Here is a 22,613-nt window from a genome sequence, read left to right as displayed (position 1 = left end):
GTATCGAGAAACGGGAATGGGGGAATTGTACGTTAAATTGGGCGAAAGCTCAATGCATTGAATTCATGATCGTAAGATGGACTATCCAAGATGTTGCACTTCTTGAGCGCGGGTGGGTTAACTGGTCTAGTATACGTAAACAAAATCCTCGTTCTTCATATCCGTCAGGTCCTTAAATGCATTGTCTTGAACAACCTGCTGCACGGGAAGGCCTTCTTTGTCTTCAATAATGGCGCCCACGGCATGCATCGAGTAGTCCACAATTTTGGCTTCTTTGCCCATGGCAACACGCTGCTTCTCGTGTTTCTTATTGAGGAAAAAGAGATATGCCGCATTCAAGCTAGAGGAAGTGTTAGAAAGGGAAAAACGATGCCGAATTGGAGGGCTTACCCGATGAGAGCCACCAAGACGCAGAAAAGGGCAAGGCTATCAAGTAGTTAGTTGGTGACCCAGTGCCAAGGGGTGATAGAAGTGTGCGCTTACTCGGCGGTAAGACCACGGCGATAGAGAGGCTTCTCTTCGGTAGTGTATAGAGTTGGTCCAATGATCTACCGATATGTGAGTGATTTCTATAGTAATTTTGGAGAAAAGTTGGCTCCATACATTACCGACACATTGTCCAACAAGAAGAATACCAGTTGTCACCTTCTTCTTTGTCTCTCCTGCGGTATTTCCAGCAGACCATGAGTAAATCAATGGCGCTTGAAGTAGTCAGTATTGTATCAAGCTCGAGTATAGGACGAATACGCACTAATGCCGGGATAGACGGAGATCTGAACCGAATGATTAGCAAGCGTACAGATTAGGGTTGAAATCTTACTTACAATGTAATATCCAACAAGCAGAGGTCCTTTATGAGCATCGTCATGGGGGATCTTCAGCAGCATAATACAACCTGCGATGGGAGGGATGCAAAGGAGGGCCAACACAGGAGCCTTTTTACCTAAAGCAGTGGCCAACCAGGCACCACCCATGGTGGCAATGAGTTGGACGACGCCAAAGGGCACATTGAGGAGGATAGTATTCAGAGAGCTGAACCCGAAAGACTCGACAATCAAGGGTCCGAAAGTAGTAATACCACCGCTAGGGATACTGCGTCCTTGTCAGCGACGGTAGTATGGCAGAAGTGGTCGCACTTACGAAATTGAGACCATCAATGAAAACCATAGCCAGGACTTCAGGTCCAGACATGCTTCCTTCACGTGTTCCCATTTCCACTCGTGGCTTTCAATGCCCTGCTGGTTCATGCGAAGTCTGCAGATCTATTATGAATCGGGACCCTTCTTGAATCGAATGGGAGAATAAGGTACCTTTCAATGGCAACGAGTTTATCCTCATCATCCAGGAATTTGGCAGTAATCGGCGAGTCTGGCATGAAGACACTATTCAAGGCGTTTTAGTATGTTGAAAAGGGGAAGGCTACAAGACAATGTCTTACAGAACGGCACCGGAAATGCCAACAGTGATCAGACCGAAGAAGAGGAAGATGATCTGGTAAGGCTCGAGGATGGACGACTTAATGTGACCCAGGCCGTAGGTGATCAAGCTTCCAAACTGTCGAGGATGCGTATGTTAGATACTGTCATTCGCTGGCCAGCATATCCGCCCGAAGAGATCTCTCACCATATTGACAACTCCATTCATCGCATACCACGAGCCGAGTCGGACGGGCTGTTCGCGACGACGATACCAAATCTGGGTGACTGCGATGAAAGCCGGGGCTAGGTCGTTTGTCAGAGACTGCTTTCATTCGCGATAGGAGACGACTCACCGATTCCAGCCTCAAAGATACCAAGGAACAATCGGCACACCATCAATCCTGCAAATGTCTCCGCCGCCGTCATACAGGACAGAGCAATGCCCCAAAGAAGAACGGACACTGCCATAAACTTTCCAAGGGGCACTCTCACCAAAAGATAGGCAACCAAGGGTTGGAAGACCAACTGGGCCACGTACACCACTGAGCCCAGCCAGGAGTACATCGATCCATGTAGATGAGCTTTTTCAACCAGGCCAAATACGGAGGCATAAGATAGAGTGGATTTGTCGAGCTGTTGAAGGAAGTAAATGGACAGCAGAATAGGTAGTAGACGCAGGTCGATCTTGCGAAGCACCCGTTTATTGTTCTCGGGGGTCAAGGTTATCGAACCTCCTGCAATTTCGATCAGTTGAATAGCCTGATCCCCCTTGGGGACCGGGTTGGCCGCGACGTCAGGGGCCTGAGGCTGCTCGACCCCGATAGACTCGACATGCTCCAACTGATCCTTTGGCTGGGAATTCTCAGCCTGGGACATAGCTCACGTCGCAAGTATAAACCGAAGATGTTGAAAGAGATGGTCAAGATGAATGAGAAAGAGGAGTCAAAGAAGATCGTCGAACTGCATACACTTGGAAATAGGGCTCGCAGAACCCCGTGGGGAAGGCACGTTTATCTTCCCGGACGAAGGCCGTCGACTGCCGAACTAATGCTGCACGGCGTTTGAACTTTGTTGTTACGCGTCATTCTCATTCCCATATGATTCCCGTGCCATTCATCCGTATGGTCACCCGACCAGGACCAGCACGGCAATTGTTGTCGGACGGACAACTTCCGTCTGAATAGGCCAATCCCTGGCCAAGGAAGAGGGGGGTAAGTGAGATGCAGGCGCGGCGTGAAGCACTGAAGAGGAATAGGGGCCGGTGTTCGGTGGACAGGTCCGACGCATACAGAGCGAAAGAGCGGGAGATAATTTTGAAACCTACCATGTTCGTGTTAGTGTGTCTGGGGCCCCACGTATCCCCAGGTTTGGCTACTTCTCGGTCTTCGGGGATCATCCCCGAGACCCGATTCTATGCCCCACGCCCAGTACGACCATCTCCAAAAACCGTTGCGTCAGGCGCGGGGATCTATGGCACTGGATAGTACAAATATGGCTCCTAGCCAAGTCCTGGGGCCTATCTTCTTTTTGCGAAGCTCAAACAAAGCTATTATCCATCATGCCTCAAAAAGAAGTCTGCCCACGCGGCTACCAACAGGTCTCCTCCACTGAACAGCACGATGCCTCGGTGCATCTGAGGAGTAGCGCAAGCAGCAAGACTCAATTCGACTTCTCCTTCGAGACGGTGCGCCAAAACCTGTTCCGGGTGACTTTCGCCTCCCCCGATCACCCTATCGCTCCCTACCCTAGCGTGCAAAAGCCCGAGACCAACCTCAAGAACGTCAATGTTTCCGTCAAGAGTGATGTCTCCTCTAAAACGATCGAGATTGCCGGTGTCACCGCACGGGTGGAGTGGGAGCACACCCCCGTGGTCTCCCTCTCGTGGACCGGTTCCGAGAAGCCCTTGCACCGCGACCTGCCTCTGCGCTCCTATGTTGCCGACTCGACTGGTGTTGCGAGCTACTCCGTGCATGACCGAACAGCTCTTCATGTTGGCCTGGGAGAGAAGAGTGCCCCGATGGACCTTAGTGGCCGGACTTTCCAACTCTCTGCGACCGATTGCTTCGGATACGACGTCTATAACACAGACCCTCTCTACAAGCACATTCCTCTGTTAGTCAAGGCTACTCCTGAAGGCTGCGTTGCCCTCTTCTCGACTACACATGGCCGGGGCTCTTGGTCTGTCGGTGCCGAGATTGACGGTCTCTGGGGACACTTCAAGGTCTACCGCCAGGACTATGGTGGTCTCGAGCAGTACATGATGGTTGGAAAAAACATCCAGGAAATTGTCCACTCATATGCTGAGCTGGTTGGCTTCCCGCTGCGAGTCCCCCGATGGGCCTACGGTTATATTTCCGGTGGTTACAAGTACACCATGTTGGATGATCCCCCGGCGCATCTGGCCCTGTTGGACTTTGCGGAGAAGCTGAAGGAGCATGGTATTCCCTGCTCTGCTCACCAAATGAGCTCCGGCTATTCAATTGCCCAGGTTGAGCCCAAGGTGCGCAATGTCTTCACATGGAACAACAGCCGCTTCCCTGATCCGGAAGACTGGATCAAGAAGATGCACAAGCACGGTATTCGTTTGATTACCAACATCAAGCCTTTCCTGCTAGCTTCTCATCCTGATTTCCAGAAGTTGATTGACAGCAACGGCTTCTTCAAGGATCCGGAGACAAATGAGCCTGGATATATGCAACTGTGGAGTGCAGGCGGTGCCACTGGCGGAGAAGGCTGCCACATCGATTTCACTTCTAAGGAGGCCTTCGATTGGTGGTACAAGGGCTGCCAATCCCTAAAGGCCGTGGGTATTGATGGCATGTGGAACGATAACAATGAGTACACTCTTCCCAACGATGACTGGAAGCTGTGCCTGGATGATGCTATGGTCTCCGCGGATGCGAAGAAGGCTACGGACAACTCCGTCGGATCTTGGGGTCGTGCCATGCACACTGAGCTGATGGGCAAGTCTTCCCATGACGCTCTTCTGGACATGGAGCCCAAAAACCGTCCTTTCGTTCTCACTCGCAGTGCGACTGCTGGAACTATGCGCTACTCTGCCAGCACCTGGAGTGGAGACAATGTTACTAGCTGGGAGAGCATGAAGGGCGCCAATGCCCTTTCTCTCAACGCCGGTATGTCTCTTCTGCAGTGCGAGGGTCATGACATTGGTGGTTTCGAAGGACCCCAGCCGTCCCCTGAGCTGCTCCTCCGTTGGATCCAGCTGGGCTGTGTCTCCGCTCGCTTCGCAATCAACTGCTTCAAAACTTCCCCCGACAACAACGAGGTCGGCGAGGTCATCGAGCCCTTCATGTACCCCGAGATCACACCTCTTGTCCGTGACACCATCAAGCGCCGCTACGAGATGCTGCCATACATCTACTCCATGGGTCTGGAGAGCCATATGAGCGCCACTCCTCCCCAGCGGTGGATTGGGTGGGGCTACGAGTCCGACCCTGAGGTGTGGACTAAGGTCCTGAAGGCTGGCGATGAGCAATTCTGGTTCGGTGATTCCATCCTAGTCGGTGGTGTTTACAAGGCCGGTGTAACTGTGGCAAACGTCTATCTCCCCCGTAAGACTAGCGATCAGTTTGATTACGGATACGTGAACATGAACGCGCCATATAACTACCTCGCCTCCGGCCAGTGGGCCGAAATCACCTCCGAGTGGCGCGAGAGCATTCCTCTCATCGCCAAGGTCGGTGGTGCCATCCCCGTCGGCAAGAATGTGCACACCCGCGTGCCTGGCGATGATACCGATGCCTCGCAGGGCGTTGAGGAGCTTGATGATTACCGTGGTGTCGAGGTCTTCCCTCCTCAGGGTACATCGCATGGCAACGTCTTTTCGAATACCTGGTACGAAGACGATGGTATCTCCCAGAAGCCTGCCACCTCTAGCTACACTCTTATCTATAGCTCTACTGATGAGAAAGTCCTCATTGACTTCACTCGGGATGAGAAGAGTGGTTTCAAGCCTGCTTGGAAGGAACTTGATATCATTCTGCACAATGGTGATGAGCGCCGTGTTTTCAGCAACTCGGGCCAGGAGGTTGTTGCTAAGGGTGTTGACTCTCGCGGTCGTAGTGTGTACACTTTGAAGGCTTGAGAGTTGGGGTCTGATGATTTTCCTTTTTTCTAAGATGGTGCCGTTGCATTGGGCTTCGGGATATTTCATGAACATAGATTCGGATACTGTGAATACCTAGATGAATAGATTGATGCCGATTGCTTTCAACCAATATTGAACCTTACTAGGTGGTCATGGAGATCTCCCACCTGTCACCCTCCTCTCTATTGGCAGATGCTTGCCATACCTACGCACGCACAGAACCAAGAACTAGTGAGAGTAGATGCGAATATTTTTGAGAGTATACCAAAGACAACTTGTTAATACACGATGCGATAACACCCACAAGACCTGGAATCATCTATACAATACAGAGTCCGACGCTCGAATGCAAGTCGCGCGGATACAAAAGACCAAAAACAAAGACGACCGCTCCAACGAGCCGGCTCAAACACGCTTCTTCTCCTCGGCACCAGGCAACATACCCGTGAACGGATCCAGACGAAGCTGCTCGGCAGTAATAGGCTTGTAGGTAGTCTTACCCTGCTGAGCAGCCTTAAGGCGTCTCACCTGACCAGCCTCACCAGCACGACCCAGAATACCGGCAATCAGATTCGTAGCGCGGATGCTGTCATCGTTAGCCGGGATGGGATAGGTCACACGAGTAGGATCCGCATCAGTATCGATGATACCAATAGTAGGCACGTTGTTCAATCCACACTCATGCAACATCACCACATTCTCCAGCGGGTTCAAGCAAACCACCAGATCCGGCTTCACAGACGGTCTGTCCGCAAGATCCCGTTTGAACTCAGGCAGTGGCTGATCCTGCGCATTGACAACCATCGTCTCACAGTGTCCGAGAATCTGCTCGCCGTTCGTGAGCGCACCGGGGATCCAGCGCTCGAAAATGTGGTAGCCCCTCGCCAGCTGGGCGGCGCGAACAACGGAGCGCTTCTGGTCCTTACGGGTTCCGGCGAATAGGATGATACCGCCTCGTGCGGCGACTTCCTCGACGACCTTGGCGGCACGGCGGAGGTAGGCGGCTGTTACGTCGAGGGAGATGATGTGCACACCTTCACGGATACCGAAGATGTAGCGCGAGTTCTGGGGGTTCCAGCGCGATGTTGAGTGGCCCAAGTGTGTCCCTGAGGCGAGGAGGAGCTCGAGTGTGATGTCGGAGGGACGGGGTGGGTTGTCGAGTACGGTTTCGGGGTTATAAATTTCTTCGACAACACTGCCAGTTCGGTTGAACTTGCGTCCTGGGAGGAAAGATTCTATTAGATTGGTTTGTTTCAGGGGAAGAGGTGCTGCTCACGTCGGCTTTCCGACATTCCCCAGATTCGGCCCTCACTCCATTGCTCTTGCGGCTGACTTGATGCCCGCATCACTTCATTGAGAGGATTCTCTGATGGAACAATGGTCTCCTTGGGAGGAGTCTGCACTTCAGTAGCAGCTGCTGCTACTGGAGTTTCGAACTCGGTTGATAAAAAGCGTCTGGAGATCGGAGTCTGACGGCTCAGGGCGAGGAGTTGGCGGCCTAATTGGAATGGGAGTTAGCAGGCGTATTCAGTGGATCATACATGACCAATTGGCAACTACTCACTCTGCCGCAACCCAAATTTCCGTACAATCATGTTGGTCGTGGAATCGCAAACCTGGACAGAATGCGTGTTCAGGATGGTCCGCGCGAACTTTTGTCGGGCTTGGCGTTGACATTCGACACCTTGACACCTTGACGCCTTATTTCAATGGTGTCGGCACTAATCATTTTGAGAAACAAGTGCATTGATCTTCCCCCCGCGAGTGGCAAAATGTTTGTTTTCCTACGATAATCTACTTTTCTCCATTTTACATACAAGATTTCAAGATGCGTGTTGGATGATGCAATTCTGATTTAATATGGAGTCACAAAGGATCCACTGTTGACAATGCAAGACTATCATGATACACATGTTCCCAGCCGGGGTAATGGAAAAAGGAGCAAAGAAACACGAGGCGAATCCGGCGAAAGCACACGCATGCCAACCCGTCCCCTGGAAATGAAAACAAGCAAAGGAAATTCATGAACGTAGCGAGGTCATCACGTTTGGGCTAGCAAAGGCAAATCAAGCGAGAAGAAGCGTCTACTTCTTGAAGAATCCGCCGAGCTGGTCCATCATGCCGCTGCCCTGGTTAGAGGGAGGGCCGCCGTAGGGACTACCTTGACCATTGTAGCCGGGAGGGCCGGGACTCTGGTCGTGGTTCTTGTGCTTCTTCATGGCGTCTTCGGCAATGCTACCGATGATAGCTCCACCGATGGTTCCGAGGAAGCCGTGGTTGGCCTTGTGGCCGGCAAATCCACCAGCGGCACCGCCTGCGAGAGCACCGGCAAGACCGCGCTCACCCTCCTGGGCCTCACCGGGGGCACCCTGCTGCTGCTCGTAACCACTGGAGGTTGTTAGTAGATGACGAGATGCGTGTGAGGAAGTCACATACCCCTGGCGGTTCTGGTCCTGACCGTACTGGTGCTGGCCTTGTTGACCGTACTGCTCTTGGCCATACTGGCCCTGGTTGTGCTGCTGGCCCTGGCCACCGTAGTATTCGTTGGAGCCAGACTCGCCCTGGTGATACTGCTGCTGACCGTAGCCCTGCTGCTCGCCGTATTGGGGCTGACCGTAGCCCTGCTGGCCGTAGCCTTGGCCCTGTTGACCATAGCCTTGCTGGCCGTAACCCTGCTGGCCGTAGCCTTGCTGTCCCTGCTGACCGTAGCCTTGCTGGCCATAGCCCTGGTTGTATTGGTCGTATCCGGACATGATGTGAAGAGTGGATGAAAGATGGAAGTGAGATGGGGTTTGAGTGATGATGAGGGATGGAGGGGGGGGAAGAGGGGAACCTTTTTATAAGTGAGATCTCCCGGAGCCACAGGGCTGACGGCACCACCCCCACATGGCAGCGCAAATTACGGAACGCCGAGAGGCGCAGTGATCTGAATGTCGACTTTCAGTATTATTGTGCACCGCCACAAGGCCACCCTTCTCGACTATTCCGGTATATACTGTGCCCAACTGCATGTACTCGATCTGTGGCTATGCACACAGGGCTGAGCAACTTGGATTTCCAGCGAATCTCCGGCTCTCCCGGCCCCTCCTTAAAATAGTAACACGGTACACGATTTCACCGATCTTCGGCTTCCATGATTTTTCGAATGTTCCATGGCGAAAGGGGTAACCGATGCGATACGTAGGCGCCAAGACACCTTGCGCTAAATTCACTTCTCGGCACGCACAAATATTCTCGTTGCCTAGTGCAGGTAATCCAACTTCGGCACCCCCTGCCCCCCCCCCACTTCCGACTGTCCGAGGTGCTGGGTGGCTAAGTCTGAAGATGGGGGAAGTTGCAGTCACATCAGAAGACGCGGACTCGCCGACGTGACGACTGAGTCATGTGGCAATGTGTTGTCATTCTTCTATGTACTTCGAACATCTTGTATCCTCATGTTCGTCTAACGTTCGTCTAGCGTTCGACCATGCTTTAGGACCATAGGACAGTGTAGCACATCGAAAGCGCATCCTTGAGCCATTCTCACTCTATAGCTCCAACCGAGGAGGAACATGCGAGCACTGTATGAAACATACTTCGCACGCGACTAGATCAGGGTCAGCCGCCCGCGGCTGTCACACCATTCTGACTGGTCCGGTGACTGCCGTATTTGACTCGGTCGCTTGATAAAATGCTTAACATTCGGGTATCCATGTCCTATCCATGGTTGTCGCCCGATGTGTTCGCGTCGGGAATATCCTTTTCCCGTGCAGAGCAGAATGAGGTACGGAACGTGCCCAGGTGGCTTTTGGAACCTCACCTTAGAGTCCATAAAGCCGCCTATCATAGACACTTACAGATATGGCGGATCGATGGTCATCGAGTTCTCGTCACTATGTTTCTCGGGCTAGACGCACGCATATATCTCGGGGCAACTGATTCACGCCTAGTCGAGGTCCCCTAGACAACCTTTCGCCTGGGCACTGGAAACCACCGATATCGACCCACAATGAATAAGACAGAGGTCGATAAACCATGTCTTCCTTGTCTTTGAAAGTTCGACTGCTTTGTACGACCGTGATCTTGGGCATACGTTAAAGCAAAGCAAGCTTCTCTTTGAACTGTTCGACTCGGTCTAGAAGTACGGGCTTACACAACGAATCTTCCAGCACCACCGTGAACCCTAATAATTCCCGGGCTCATCATGCCGGGGTAAACAACTCCGGTACCTTCCCACCCTTGTAGTTTATACGGTTAGACCACCGATCTACCTTAATTCACGCGACCCATCATCACCAGAGTGACGTGGCACTATGCCAGCCTCTGGAGATAGCACGTTCGTGAGCTTTAGTAGTGGCCAATAAAATCTATTGGAAGAATAATCACATCACCCTCACTCCCTCGCCCCAGACCCTGATTTCCATGTTTGGCCCATTTGCAGTGCGAATCACAGTCTGGGCTGATCGACAGACGGCAAGGAGCACCTGGTGGATTGCGGGACCAGCTGAATCTTCGCTGGTCCAATCACTTGGACTCATCACAGACTATCTGACGAACTCTACCGAGTAGTTCGTCACCGGGCCATGCAGCTCTCCGGTAACTGACTCTTTTCAGCCCAGATTCCCCATATTGTGGACCATCAGTGCTGAATTCGAGGCGGGTGATCCACCACATAGCGTCTTCCCCTTTCTCAGTCCTGTAAATTTGCACTGACATGAATATGTGTATAAAGAGGAGCGCCGATCGCGCAGCAACGTGCCTTGGAGTTTCCAGTTTCCACTGACCGCGGACGTGTTTTTATCGTGTTACTTCCTATGTTCCAATAAGCACACTAGCCCAGGATGTTCTTCCGTCCGGCATTTCTGTTGCTATGCACGCTGGCCGCCACTTCCGCCAGGGAGCCTCCGGTTGTTTACCTGATCCGTCATGGGGAAAAACCTGCAGACCCGGAGGATCATGGTCTCACGCCAGACGGATGGCGACGAGCGGAGTGTCTTCGTCGAGTGTTTGGAGCCGACTCGGAATACAATATTGGACATATCATGGCACCTACCGTGAAGTGGAGTGAGTCGATCTGATCAGAACCGGGGAGCTCGACTGCGACACGTTAAGATCTCAAACTGACATTTGCGAACGTGGTAGACGGCGAACACCGACGGCCCTATGAGACCGTTGTCCCTCTAGCGCATGATCTCGGGATTGAAATCGACGATCATTGCACCCGAAAGGATCCCGAATGTGTGGCCGCTGCGATCCAGTCCCACGACGGGCCTGGCAACCTATTAATTTCTTGGCGGCATTCCAATTTGAACACGATCCAGGAGCTACTGGGAATTGAACATCTTGTCGATTACCCTAGAGATCGGTAAGTTGAATTTCTTCTCAGACTAGCGTAGGAGCCGGCGGGTTGACGATCAGCGCACTTTTTCCACACGCGCGGGATTGTTTCCCGGTCGGTGATGACGATGCCAAAGCTGGTCACCTTTATTCATCCTGTTCCATACGCTGACTCGTCCAGGTTCGACCTTATTTGGACCATTCCACACCCTTATAATGAAATCACAGAAGTCTACTCTGAGGAGTGTCCTGGGTTGGATGTGAGACCGAGACTGGTGGCTCAGCTGTGATCTGAAATATCCAATAAAAATGAATCTAAATGATTTTCAAGGGCTCTATTCTCAAATGCAGCTTATACTTAATCGAGCTGAAGTGTTCTGCACCAACAGAGCCGCACTAGTTGATTACTACATTGAGGCTGGATGCACTGCCCCGCAGTCCTTAAGAATAGCCAGCTCCCACGGTCTTTGGACATGACCTGAGCTCAACCAAGGTTGAAAGAGTTCTAGACGATTTTCATCCCATCAAAGTACAACCATGGGGGTCCCCCTTCTGGCCTTACCCCAGGAAGTCATTTTGCTCATCACAAGCCAACTGACCAACTCCGATCTGTTCCATCTCCTTCAAGTGAATCACATGCTATACAATCTCTTGATAGCTGACCTCTGCATGCGAGATATCATATCTACCGGTGGCCGGGCTTTACTTTGGTGCGCACAGCGCGGGGCGAGATCTGGGGTTCTGAACATGCTCGAGGCCGGCGCAGACGTGAACTTCAGACCTCACGATCGCTCTACAAGACCAGCGCTCCAGGTTGCCGTGGACAACAAGAACACAGCATTAGTGGAGCTACTTCTGGACAGGGGGGCGAATCCAAATGAGCCTGGATCAGACGGATACGATCCTCGCATCTTGGAAGGAGCCATTCAAAGGTCGGGGAAAGATGATCTTGAAATGATAACGCTACTTTTGGATTACGGGGCCGATCCCAACTTTCGTGGTAACCCTAAAATGTACCCTCCGCTCTATATTGCAACAAGCCTCTGGCATACCAGCAAAATAGCATTGTTACTCGCTCGAGGCGCCGCCATATCTGACCCGGTCTTCACAAAGGCGCAGCACCCGCTACATACTGCGGCATTGCGATCGGAAGCTGGCATGATAAAATTGTTGGTGGATGCTGGCTGTGAAGTGGGTATTCGAGACCTATATGGGAAGACAACTCTTATGCAGGCAGCTGAGCATGCGTCCAAAGAAACCGTGCAAATGCTTTTGGATTTGGGCGCCGATCCCCATCTCAAGCAACCTGATAGAAGCAATGCGTTGTTCGGGGCGCTTTTGAACAAAGACAAAACACAATCTATCGCGATTACTCGGCTCTTGTTGGACCGTGGAGTAGATGTGAGTGCTAGGGATAACAGTCAGCGGACTCCTCTTCTTCATGCTTTGTTCCACTCTGGCTCCGATCTATGTTTGGGAAACATGGACGCGCTGGTAGAATTTGGTGCAGATATCTCTGCACAAGACGAGGAGGGGAGAAGTGTTCTTCACTACGTTGCTAAGCAGGCAAAGCCGGCTGTGGTTAAATGGATTTGTAGTCTTGGCGCTGATGTGAACCGGTGCGACAGCCTTGATGAAACCCCGATATTTTACGTTCTTCAAAGCTCTGCACACTCAAGCAAAGCCGCCACAGTACGGATACTTCTTGATCAAGGCGCCGATGCAAACCATATCAATATGCTTGGACAGACTCCTCTCATGTTCGCTGCAAGCACGTGGTCTGTAGAGTCTGCGCGACTTCTCATTAAACATGGAGCAAATGTGCACTGCAAAGACTTGGAAGGAAAGACACCTTTGCACTGGTTTGCCACTGCAAATTATCCCTCGCCTACTGACGACCCCCAGAGTCTCATTGGACTCTTCATCTCAAGTGGAGTAGAAGTGAACGCACGAACTCCTGCCGGGGTGACCGCACTGTCAATGATCAGTGATCTACGCCCCATAATGAAAAAGCCGAAGAATTTCCTGATCCAAAAAGGTGCCACTACATAAAAGGAATCGGTCCCAATTATCACGCTAGCGGAAAAATCGCCAATGGCCGAAGCTCGGAGGTTTACCAGGATGAATGGGCCCTGCGGCCGAAACCTGGCAACGATCCGACTAGAACAATCAAATCAATCACACAACTTTAAATCAATCTATACCAAGTGAGTACACATCGCGTGGTCGAATCTTGTTCCTATTTCGCGTCAGCACTGGAGAATGACAAGCTTGAATCATAAATGGCTTTGTTGATTACAAGGCGCCACGTATAGTCAAGTATCGGGAATGCCCGTCGGAGGGATACCAAGAGGGGAATGATGAAGCATCTGCTTCACTATATTCTGTTTAGCTAGAAATTTTAGTCATTGATGCTGCTGTCTACCTTCTTTTATACAAAGTGAGAGGTGGGGATTTTGTTTGCGCTCTTCCTGCCACAGGAGTGTGACGCTGGGGTGAACCCAGTCTGGTGTGGATTTCATCTAACCTTCGAAACTCTTTTGCTGTCAAGTCAAGATAACTCTTTTTAATGGCGATGTTCTCGCTGAGACTGTCGCCATGGCTGTCAGTAAACGTTACATCAAGAGCGGGGATCAATAGCCATGCACGCAGAGGCTTGCTATCTCACTTATAAGCACTAGAGCTAAGAGAACTAAAACTATTTTGATATATATGATATAGCCTCATGCGGGCCGTGTGCCTTCTGTGTAACATAAACGGTGGTTTTCCCTTCTCGTTCATTCAAATAAATTGCGATTAGCTTCCAGCTTTTCCGATCTCTTCTTGGCCCTTTAAGTGTGCCCGAGATATCAAGAATCGCTTCTATTCAGCAATCTGACTTCTAGGTAACACAGGATTCTATCGGTTACACATCGTCCAAAATGTTGCTTACACAGCCCGCGAGGAATTTCCGTAATCGATTCATTGGCTGCCTCCAACGTCATTATGCATACTCCATGCTGTGATATGAACCCTTTGCTGATAAGATTAAGTTTATTTCTGCAATCATACTATTTTGGATCTTATGCTCTGAATATGTCGCATAAATAGGTCACTATAGGTAACATGAACCATAACCAGTGGCTTACCTCTCTAAATCACGCGGCTTTCAGTGATAACAGAGACTCTGTGAGTGTGATTGAGTACACAATAGAAAACAACGCCCTCGGGTCTTTTCTGGTCGTCCTTGCGTATAGACACAGGTATCTCCCGAGGAGAGAAGCTAGCCGCGCGAATAGAGAGCGAGCTTCTCTTTAATTTTTAGCCCCTGTGCCTACGAAAATAATTTCAAAAGAATATACTGGCCATTCTGGAGCAATTGAACTCTATTGATATTGGCTGGCTTGACGTGGGCACCCGAAAATATTCCAGACTTGTGATCATAGGTTGTAAGTGAACAACAAGGCTTTGATAGGCCTGGAATGTTGGTAAGGTGTATATCTGCAGTCCATGGGTTTGAGATAAATTAGGATCGACCTTAATGAGACTTTATAGACTTTGAAGGAAAGTCGTTGGGTTGATTTAGGGAGCAGATTCCGCATTTCGAGGCGGAGAAGCGGCAGGATTACCCCACGCGGTACACGCGCGCCTGGCCAAATTGCATCTAACATTTATCCATCATCACGCGTCGCAAGATCATTTTTGATCACCCAACGAATCTCCAAGTATCCAATTGAAGCGATGGCAGCCCGCAGTTTCAATCTCGGCATCATTGCGTGCGGCCAGATGGGCACGGCCATCATAGCCGGAATCCTCAGTCAAGATCTCACAGCCAACGCGCCATGGAACGTGAAACGAATCTTCATCTCAGTCCAGTCTGCAGCATCCGTGTCTCGACTTCAAAATATGCTCGCGCAACACTTATCTCGCGTAACTATTTACCAAGGAGATAACCTGGCAGTTGCGGAGCATTCTCACGTCGTTATCTTGGGATGCAAGCCTGCGCTAATGGAGAGGATCCTGGGTGCGGAAGGTATGGGAGATGCCCTGAATGGAAAGATTCTTATCAGCGTGTTGGCTGGCAAGACCACAGAGATGACTCGAAGGGCAATTAGTGGCTTTGAAGCACCAACTGGTGAAGCTACCCCTCATGTGCATGTTGTGAGGACAATGCCGAATATGGCAGCCCGAGAACACGCTTCTATGACAGTTGTTTCCTCGCCGGAAGACGATTCGGATATTGATGCCGTGAGAGTGACAAGATGGTTGTTCGATCATGTTGGGAAGACACATGAAATCCCGGAATCTTTGTTTGACGTTATTGGGTCACTTGTTGGGTGCTCGGCGGCCATGTTTACAGTGGCGATTGATGGGTTATTAGATCAGAGTGTTGCTAGTGGCCTCGATCGACCGGCTGCTTTGAAATTAGTCACCCAGACACTGTTCGGGCTGGCAAAGCTGCTGGAGGCAGGTAATCACCCATCTGTCTTGCGTGAGGAGATCTCGTCTCCCGGAGGAAGCACCATTCAAGGCCTGATGGAGCTTGAGCGACAGGGGGTTCGCTCAGCTTATGCCTCTGCGCTAAATGTGACGGGTGAGCGGGCGAAATCATTGGGTTCTAAGGAGAAGTGATTCCTTCATCTTTGATGAATGAAGAACACGATGACGAAGAAAATTACTGGGAATATCCAGCATCACTTAGTTATCTACAGCGACCCGATCACTAAGATTCCAAAAGAATAGAGCATACTTTATAAACCAACTTCTTAATTTTGTATTAATGGATGTAGGAACGGAAGTTTTCAAAAAACTTAATTATTTTATCTGTTGAAAGATTAAATGAGATAATGGTTGAAGTATCTCGGGGTATAGTGTATGTTCGTAATTATACAGGCGCTAAGGCATTGCGTTAAGGCATTAAAAGGCGGCATCATGGAGCATTTTCCTCGGTGGTCTTTGCACCGTCTTCAGCGACGACTTGTACTTCATGGCTGTGCTCGAGTTCCGACAGAACGATCCACGTAGGAATGACGCAGAGGAGGGTAATTCCGAAGTTGAGGCCAATGCTGACAAAGTGGTTGCCACCATGCGATTGCATGCTATATCAAAGTTAGCAAAGAATAATATCGTCTTATTTCCAAAAATAACTTACGCCCAAGCAACGGTTTGACCCAAAGCTTCGAATCCTCGCAGAATGCCGCAGTGGTAAGACAATGATGAAATGTCAGTGCTATACTGGCCCACCAGCCAGTAAAGGAATTGTTGAAATGCTTGGCCGCCAAAGGTCCAGAAGAAGACCAAGGCGTAAGACTTTCCGAAGCCGCCCTTGAACCAGTCAAAGACGGGAGATTCGGGAAGGTCGTAGTAGAACTGGTATTGCAAAATTGTAGCCCAGATCCAGGTTCCAGTAAGAATGACGATGATGGTCAAGAACGCGATCCGTGCGCGAGTCTTGATGTAGATTGATTGCCGATCAAGCAGACTGGCAATCAAGAATGAAGAGAAGATACCAGCGAAGTTGGTGAAGAATGATGAGAAGGCGCGAGCACGAACGGTGAAGTAATCGGTCAACCAGGTGCTGAGGAAGCCATTGTAGAAGTAGCTGATGAAGAAAGAGGGCAGGAGCAGGAGCACACGACGTGTGGCAATCAATTTGAAGGCAGCTTTGAACTCGGCAGACCAAGTCTCCTTCTTGTGAACCACGACCAACGTGCGATCCTTGCGCTGCACCTTCTCAGCAGGGCTCAGGCAAAATGCGACGGGCAGACCGAGACACATGATGACGATGAAGACAATATAGGTTCCTTGGCTGATAGTACCCTGTGATGAAGCCTGGGCATTCAGGCCGAGACTGATCGCGCCTCCGACAATAGGCCCAAGAGCCTTGGCTGTTTGCCAAATAGCTATTGTATCAAATAGTTAGCATTCGGTTTTGATCTGTAGAGACCAAATTAGGTATCTTACCGAGATAGAAGGCCCGGTCCGAAGGGCTAGGGTAACCAATAATGATAGCAGCCTCTGCGGCCCAGAAAAATCCAGCTGAGATACCGCATAGCGCGCTGCCGAAGAGCATGAACCAGGTCGTGGGGTGGTAGTTGTTGGTATAAAGACCGGCGCCATAGATAGGATAACCAATCGCGCCAATGACCAAACCATAGCGAAGACCGATACGGTTGTTGATAGCACCAGCCGCAACACACACAACAGCAAACAAGCCGTAGACGAGAGCATTCGCCGCGGATACAGCGTAAGGCTCAGCAGCACCACCAGCCCCAAGGTTGTTCATCGCATCCCACATACCAGGTGCCGTGAACGAGACAGCACTGCAAATGGCGATCTGAAAAGGGATTGATCGCCAGATAGACAGCACGCGACTGTAGCGCGGCGCGTCGACGGTCGTCGACGCACCGTCAATCTCCTGGTTTGAAACCGTTGAAGACATTGCAACGGTGTATAGTGAACCCTGTTGCACAATCTTTCCTCCTTATTCAAAGTCAAGGGAGTGAATGGATTTAAAGGAATCAAAACCACATGGCACCTGCCAAATACAGAAAAATTGCAGATAGGCAATTCAGTGGGGCGAAATTGCGTGCTCGCACCTGGGCAGTTGATGTAAAACTCGGTTCCACCCGAAATTGGCACTGACGAGCCGCAGATTCTGCACGCGACACCCTTGATCTTGATGCCGATGTGACTGCCGAACCTTTTTTCATTTAGATTTGAATTACTTGCTTAATCTGGTCCTTTTGCTCCTGCTCAATCAATTTCCACCATTTGTTTGAACAAAAAAGGCTCTTTGTGTGGACCAGAGAGCTTGGCATCTGGGGAGCTAACAGTTTCAATAAGGTAATGAACGGGACCCGCATACCATTCTGGGACCAATTCGCCCGCGTACATCGACGTCTGCACAGCCATGCAATTTCGCACAATTCAGGCGTCAGACTCCAAATTTTACTTGGCAGGTCTTGGCAGCAAATTATCAATCGCTTTTGCATCAGCTTGAGGACTTACTGTAGATATCGCTTTTCCTTCATGCTCACTGAGACTCTATCTGATTCGGGAGGCGACCTATATTAAGGTTTTTCTTAGTCTCGGTCCCGAACTATTTTCGGCCCGACTGGCAGTCCGACTCTGCAACTAGAGGCTTGATATCGTCCAAGGGAAACTATTCTCACGATGTTCCGATTTCATTAAAGATCGCAGAACCTTCGACAGACTATAGACAATGGTATAATTCCAATCCAGATCGTCACGTGTTGGGCCGGGGTTGAAACAAAAAGGCACAAAGGCACCAATTACTCAAAATAGTCTAGCGCAATCCAGCCAAAAGATCAATGGGCGGTAGACGATGAATTCTGTGATGAGATACCGTCTGGGTTTTTTATCTGTTCTGTTCGATAAACACGGACGCGGAGGCCTTTGTTGACAACGGACTCTGTGTTTATCGGACAGAAAATTTGGACATCTGGTTCGAATGAGACCGAACTGGAAGAAAATAGTCAATTGTTCCCAGATAATATGTTCATGGAAAAGTCGGTCACCGCGGGTATTCACTACTGCCATGAATGGAATTCGTAATGTTTTCCCAGTCGGCGGGATTCCAGAGATGCTACAATGCCAGAAAACGAGTCAGAGATTCATCATTTCTTTCCATTCCTCGTGGTGATGATGGGGAACTCACCGCCAGTCGACCATTCTGTCGTGCGTAAAGCTCATAATAAATTCATCGACCACGCCATCAATCCTCACCGGGTATGTGCAACTGTTGCCGCAGATGACGAGAAATCTTTGTGTGTAGGAAGAATGAATGATGTAGATGTTACATTTGGATATCGGTAGACGTTTTCATTATCAGTGGATTTGGTCCCAGATTCTGCTAGATAGTACAGGTGCGGCTTTTGGCTTCGCTCAAGTAAAGCGCCATATGAGACGATAGCTTTGATTTCGTTTATGTTATTGATGGCTGGTGTCAAATCTGGGGCTAAAGATGGTGAATAGACTAGATTGGCATGTTAGTAAAGCACCTCATGCGGTTTGCTCTCAGTGGATCATTCTCACCTATCAGACCGTAACAGGACTTTTCGTTGCATTTCTCATGCCTGCTCAGTGCGGCCAAGGCCTGACACAGGCCATTTTCGATTGATTGAAGATTCTCCGACACCTCTATCTCGACAGTGACAAAGCCCTCTTCAACCCACTTTTGGAGCGGCTCCGCGTCCAGTTTCTTTTCCCAATTCCGCTGATCAGGGCTGACAGAGGATCGGATCATTAACATTCCCGGGCCAAATCCATGTCAAGAAAGGGGTGCATGAATGGTCATGCTATGAGAAAGCTTGACCGGTCGGGCATTTGGAAGAGGCATGATTGGAGTTTGGCTTCTTTGGTCTGTGCGAGACCCTTGAAGACAAGGCGAGGAGCAAGAAAGCCAAGGGGTTGGATATCACACAGGTTTGCGTGAGTTCAGCCATTACTATGGTTGACATGTGCATCAAAGCCAACGGAGTCAACTTCACTTTGGGGAATTTCTGTCTAATAGTGTGAGTCTTAACCTTTGGCATAAGCATTTGATTGAGAACAAATATTAACAAGTATAGGCATCAGAGTGTGGTGATTCGGGGCATTACTAGTTCTCGGGGTTTCCACGTTTGCAGGCGAGCCGCGAAAGGACATTAAGGACTCCTTCTAGAACGCATGGATAGTTCTGGCAGATATTGCTCTGGGCAGTCCACAGGCCCAGACTTACTATACTATTCTTATCAGCTTCGCCGAAGCTGTGACCAAATATCAACAGAGAGTGGCCGATGGGATGCACCGTACAGTTTAGCATTATATGGATCGCATTCTGGTCATTGAACCAGCAGCAATCCAGGGTAATGTCCAGGAGGGTCATAATAGTAGCACCTGAGATATTGATAAATGTTGGGAGGATTGTCTGGCTAGCAATAAATACTTACATTCCGAGACTGATCCGCGAACGCTGCTTCAGATACCTGCATTTCACGATTAGCTGTGTGACTGGGCTGGGGATGATATTCAACTATCTGCATACTTTCACCTGGGCGTGAACCGTTTGGCCAGTTATTCTACCCAGTCGAATGAGATCTCAAACGCCAGTCTTGCCTGCTCTAGAACATGCGGCTGCTGGCGTTTCATTCGCCAAGTACCACCCCTTCGGTAGCCCACCACAAGCTGCCCCAAGCCCTTCTTTAGAACCTTTGATTCCTCGACTATCATTCGCCCATGATCATCCTCGTCACAGATGTCGATTAAATGGCTCATTATTTCATGAGGAAGGATCGCCGCGAGAGGTGCTGGAGGGGGCTAGTCACGGACCCCCACACTGTGGCGGTCTCTACGATTAGAAATGCACCACTGCCGTAGGATTGAGTGTACATTTGTATGGGGGTGGGGGTTCTCCGTAAATTGCGCATTATGGGAAGGTTAAGCATACAGTTGTTCATGCTCCTAGCCTTCCACTCTAACGCGCTACATTTTCAACAGATTAAGACTATGCCTACTAGCCTCCATTGATTCGGCGGCCAGATGACTACATTCATCGAAGTCCCGCCACAGTACCTCTATGTTCATCAAGTCAGCTAAAACAGAGTTCATATCCCGCGCGGTGAAGCTATGCACATGCAGTGAGTCACCTGCACATTAATTGGGATTTAAATCTGTTCAGATACCTCCCTAGGTACTCAAGTACTTCCCCGCGATCGCCCAGCTCTTGCAGACCTGCACCTCTTCTCTTTTCATCTGGGGAGACCTCTTATTCCGCATCATGGCTACAATGAAATTTGAACAAGGTGTGAAGTCCGATGATTCTTTCTTCTCACGCCCCGTCGCTCTACCTTCACCTGAGCAGTCGTTTCCAACAACGCCTGCTGAGAGACCAGCTCCAGCATCAAGAGATGGCTCGCCTCAGGTGTCGCCTACTCCTCCGGCAGGTCAACTCGTTTTCGAACAACTTCCATCATCAAAGATCACAAAGTCGCGCAGAATTGCAATCACTACGTTGCTCGTGTCAGCAAATCTTGTCCAGGTAAGCCATGAGGTCCCCATTCCCTGGCAATTCGAAGGCTGAATTCGACTTCGCCAGATGACTGTCAACTTTGCCGGCATTGCTGGAGGTAGGCGACTGAGTCAGTCCATGGGGGTCAAGAAGACATACGCCTCTTGGATTGCAGCAAGTTATCCGTAAGATTCCATCGATTCGCTGTTTGGATGACAAGAGAGCATAGTACTAACGCTATGGAGATTGACTCAAGGTACATTGGTTCTTATCAGTGGTCGACTAGGAGACGTCTATGGACACCGAGAGCTTCTGCTTGCGGGCGGTGCATGGCTAAGCATTACCACACTAGCCAGTGCCTTTTGCAACCACGCCTTCTTTGCTTTCATCGTAATGCGAGCTCTCGGAGGCTTAGGGGGTGCTTTCATCATGCCAAATGCAGTAGCCATGATCTCAAGTACCAACCCTCCCGGTCGTGTGCGGAACCTCAGTCTGGGTTTCTTTGCTGCATCTGCACCCATAGGTGGTTATTTCGGGGCATTGTTCCTCGGTGCATTCATGGAGACGACAGAATGGAAGTGGTTCTTTGTGTTTATGTTAGTCGGGCCTCTAAATTTCAAGTTCGGGCGCTCTGCCATGCTAATTACTCGCCTGTCTTAGTGCTGGTCTCGGTGTCGTCACATCCCTCGCTATCTGGGCACTGAGCTCCCGCGAGACTCCAGTTGATCAGCATGGTAAAATTGACGTTGTGGGTTCTGCTCTAGGTGTTAGCTCACTGGTCCTCTTTAATTTTGTCTGGAAGTGAGTGTGGTTGCATCCCACATCTATGCTAACATGGTGTGAAACAAGCTAACTTGGTCATGATGAATGCAGTCAAGCCCCTAGTGTCGGATGGCAAACACCCTATGAGATTGCCCTCCTACTTCTATCCATCATTCTCTTCGGTGCATTCCTTGTTTGGGAGAAACGATATACTGCCTACCCAATCATGCCGCTCGAGATTTTCAAAGCACCATGCTTCCTCGTTGTTATAGTGGTTGTTCTTCTCAACTACATGGCAGTTGGTACTCTGATATGGTACCAAGTCCTGTGGCTGCAAGAGGTTTGGAAGTGGACCCCCCTTCAATTTGCTGTTGGTTGGACTCCATTCGTCATTTGCGCCACGGCGGCCGCTTGTCTTGCTGCTTGGCTGGTTCCTCGTGTATCAGCACAGTGGATTCTGGCCATTGGGACTTGCACGATCCTGGCATCCAATGCACTGATGGCGACTGTTCCACTACATCAAAGCTACTGGGCCCAGATTTTCCCATCTGTTGTGCTCTTTGCTTTCTGTCCTGACTTGGTATATACCGCTGGACAAATCATTGCCAGTAACTCTGTTCGCCGGCACCAGCAAGGTATTGCGGGCTCTATCATTGGCACGTTAAATCTCTATGGGAACAGTCTCGGTTTGGGATTCGCCTCCACTATCGAAGTTCAAATTACCAAGAGTTCGGGAAGCCAGATCTTGGGCTACCGATCGGCACTCTTCTTTGGTGTTGCAATTAGTGTTCTGGCTCTCATACTGGATGTCGGGTTTGTTAGACTGGTAAAGGATGATCGTGAGGGATGGGGTGAAGAGGATCGCATACAAATGGATGAGATGGAACTTGCCAACCTTGCTGAGACAACTGGTGCTAATCGTCTTGCAGCAGTCGAAAGATTATGATTGCAAGCATTCCGTACACGTCGCCATTTCCTGTTACTGGTGGCATCACAAGTCAGTCATGGGTAGTAATCA

General features: G+C 50.1%; 9 protein-coding genes across 9 annotated transcripts; 5 read left to right on the top strand and 4 right to left on the bottom strand.

Annotated features, from left to right (window-relative positions):
* Window positions 1-126: 126 nt before the first annotated feature.
* Window positions 127-2,294, bottom strand: N7443_002727 (uncharacterized protein; the record flags this gene model as incomplete). The annotated part of the gene is made up of 11 exons (XM_056882783.1): window positions 127-340; window positions 391-426; window positions 484-548; window positions 604-701; window positions 752-773; window positions 825-1,092; window positions 1,141-1,254; window positions 1,311-1,382; window positions 1,439-1,554; window positions 1,624-1,721; window positions 1,772-2,294. 11 exons carry the CDS (start codon window positions 2,292-2,294, stop codon window positions 127-129), a joined length of 1,626 nt encoding a protein of 541 aa, XP_056744624.1.
* Window positions 2,295-2,976: 682 nt separating this feature from the next.
* Window positions 2,977-5,523, top strand: N7443_002726 (putative alpha-glucosidase; the record flags this gene model as incomplete). Its single annotated transcript, XM_056882782.1, has 1 exon — window positions 2,977-5,523. The coding sequence occupies one exon, from the start codon at window positions 2,977-2,979 to the stop codon at window positions 5,521-5,523; it is 2,547 nt and encodes an 848-aa protein (XP_056744623.1).
* A 408-nt stretch (window positions 5,524-5,931) lies between these two features.
* N7443_002725 (mitochondrial 37S ribosomal protein uS2m) lies at window positions 5,932-7,121 on the bottom strand (the record flags this gene model as incomplete). The annotated part of the gene is made up of 3 exons (XM_056882781.1): window positions 5,932-6,746; window positions 6,803-7,024; window positions 7,091-7,121. 3 exons carry the CDS (start codon window positions 7,119-7,121, stop codon window positions 5,932-5,934), a joined length of 1,068 nt encoding a protein of 355 aa, XP_056744622.1.
* A 489-nt stretch (window positions 7,122-7,610) lies between these two features.
* Window positions 7,611-8,279, bottom strand: hel10 (putative high expression lethality protein Hel10; the record flags this gene model as incomplete). Its single annotated transcript, XM_056882780.1, has 2 exons — window positions 7,611-7,914; window positions 7,963-8,279. The coding sequence occupies 2 exons, from the start codon at window positions 8,277-8,279 to the stop codon at window positions 7,611-7,613; spliced, it is 621 nt and encodes a 206-aa protein (XP_056744621.1).
* A 2,067-nt stretch (window positions 8,280-10,346) lies between these two features.
* Window positions 10,347-11,132, top strand: N7443_002723 (putative phosphoglycerate mutase family protein; the record flags this gene model as incomplete). The annotated part of the gene is made up of 3 exons (XM_056882779.1): window positions 10,347-10,569; window positions 10,618-10,870; window positions 11,024-11,132. 3 exons carry the CDS (start codon window positions 10,347-10,349, stop codon window positions 11,130-11,132), a joined length of 585 nt encoding a protein of 194 aa, XP_056744620.1.
* A 247-nt stretch (window positions 11,133-11,379) lies between these two features.
* Window positions 11,380-12,894, top strand: N7443_002722 (ankyrin repeat domain-containing protein; the record flags this gene model as incomplete). The annotated part of the gene is made up of 1 exon (XM_056882778.1): window positions 11,380-12,894. The coding sequence occupies one exon, from the start codon at window positions 11,380-11,382 to the stop codon at window positions 12,892-12,894; it is 1,515 nt and encodes a 504-aa protein (XP_056744619.1).
* Window positions 12,895-14,562: 1,668 nt separating this feature from the next.
* On the top strand, window positions 14,563-15,453 carry N7443_002721 (pyrroline-5-carboxylate reductase family protein; the record flags this gene model as incomplete). The annotated part of the gene is made up of 1 exon (XM_056882777.1): window positions 14,563-15,453. One exon carries the CDS (start codon window positions 14,563-14,565, stop codon window positions 15,451-15,453), a length of 891 nt encoding a protein of 296 aa, XP_056744618.1.
* A 298-nt stretch (window positions 15,454-15,751) lies between these two features.
* N7443_002720 (uncharacterized protein) lies at window positions 15,752-17,263 on the bottom strand (the record flags this gene model as incomplete). The annotated part of the gene is made up of 3 exons (XM_056882776.1): window positions 15,752-15,920; window positions 15,974-16,724; window positions 16,786-17,263. 3 exons carry the CDS (start codon window positions 17,261-17,263, stop codon window positions 15,752-15,754), a joined length of 1,398 nt encoding a protein of 465 aa, XP_056744617.1.
* Window positions 17,264-20,602: 3,339 nt separating this feature from the next.
* N7443_002719 (uncharacterized protein) lies at window positions 20,603-22,541 on the top strand (the record flags this gene model as incomplete). The annotated part of the gene is made up of 5 exons (XM_056882775.1): window positions 20,603-20,863; window positions 20,921-21,018; window positions 21,079-21,429; window positions 21,494-21,634; window positions 21,707-22,541. 5 exons carry the CDS (start codon window positions 20,603-20,605, stop codon window positions 22,539-22,541), a joined length of 1,686 nt encoding a protein of 561 aa, XP_056744616.1.
* Window positions 22,542-22,613: the final 72 nt, after the last annotated feature.

The sequence above is a fragment of the Penicillium atrosanguineum genome (genome assembly GCF_028827265.1).
Source record: "Penicillium atrosanguineum strain IBT 20685 chromosome Unknown utg000002l_segment0_segment0, whole genome shotgun sequence".
Taxonomy (NCBI): domain Eukaryota; kingdom Fungi; phylum Ascomycota; class Eurotiomycetes; order Eurotiales; family Aspergillaceae; genus Penicillium; species Penicillium atrosanguineum.
The sequence above is the reverse complement of the archived record's forward strand: the minus strand, read 5'-3'. Positions and strand labels throughout refer to the sequence as shown.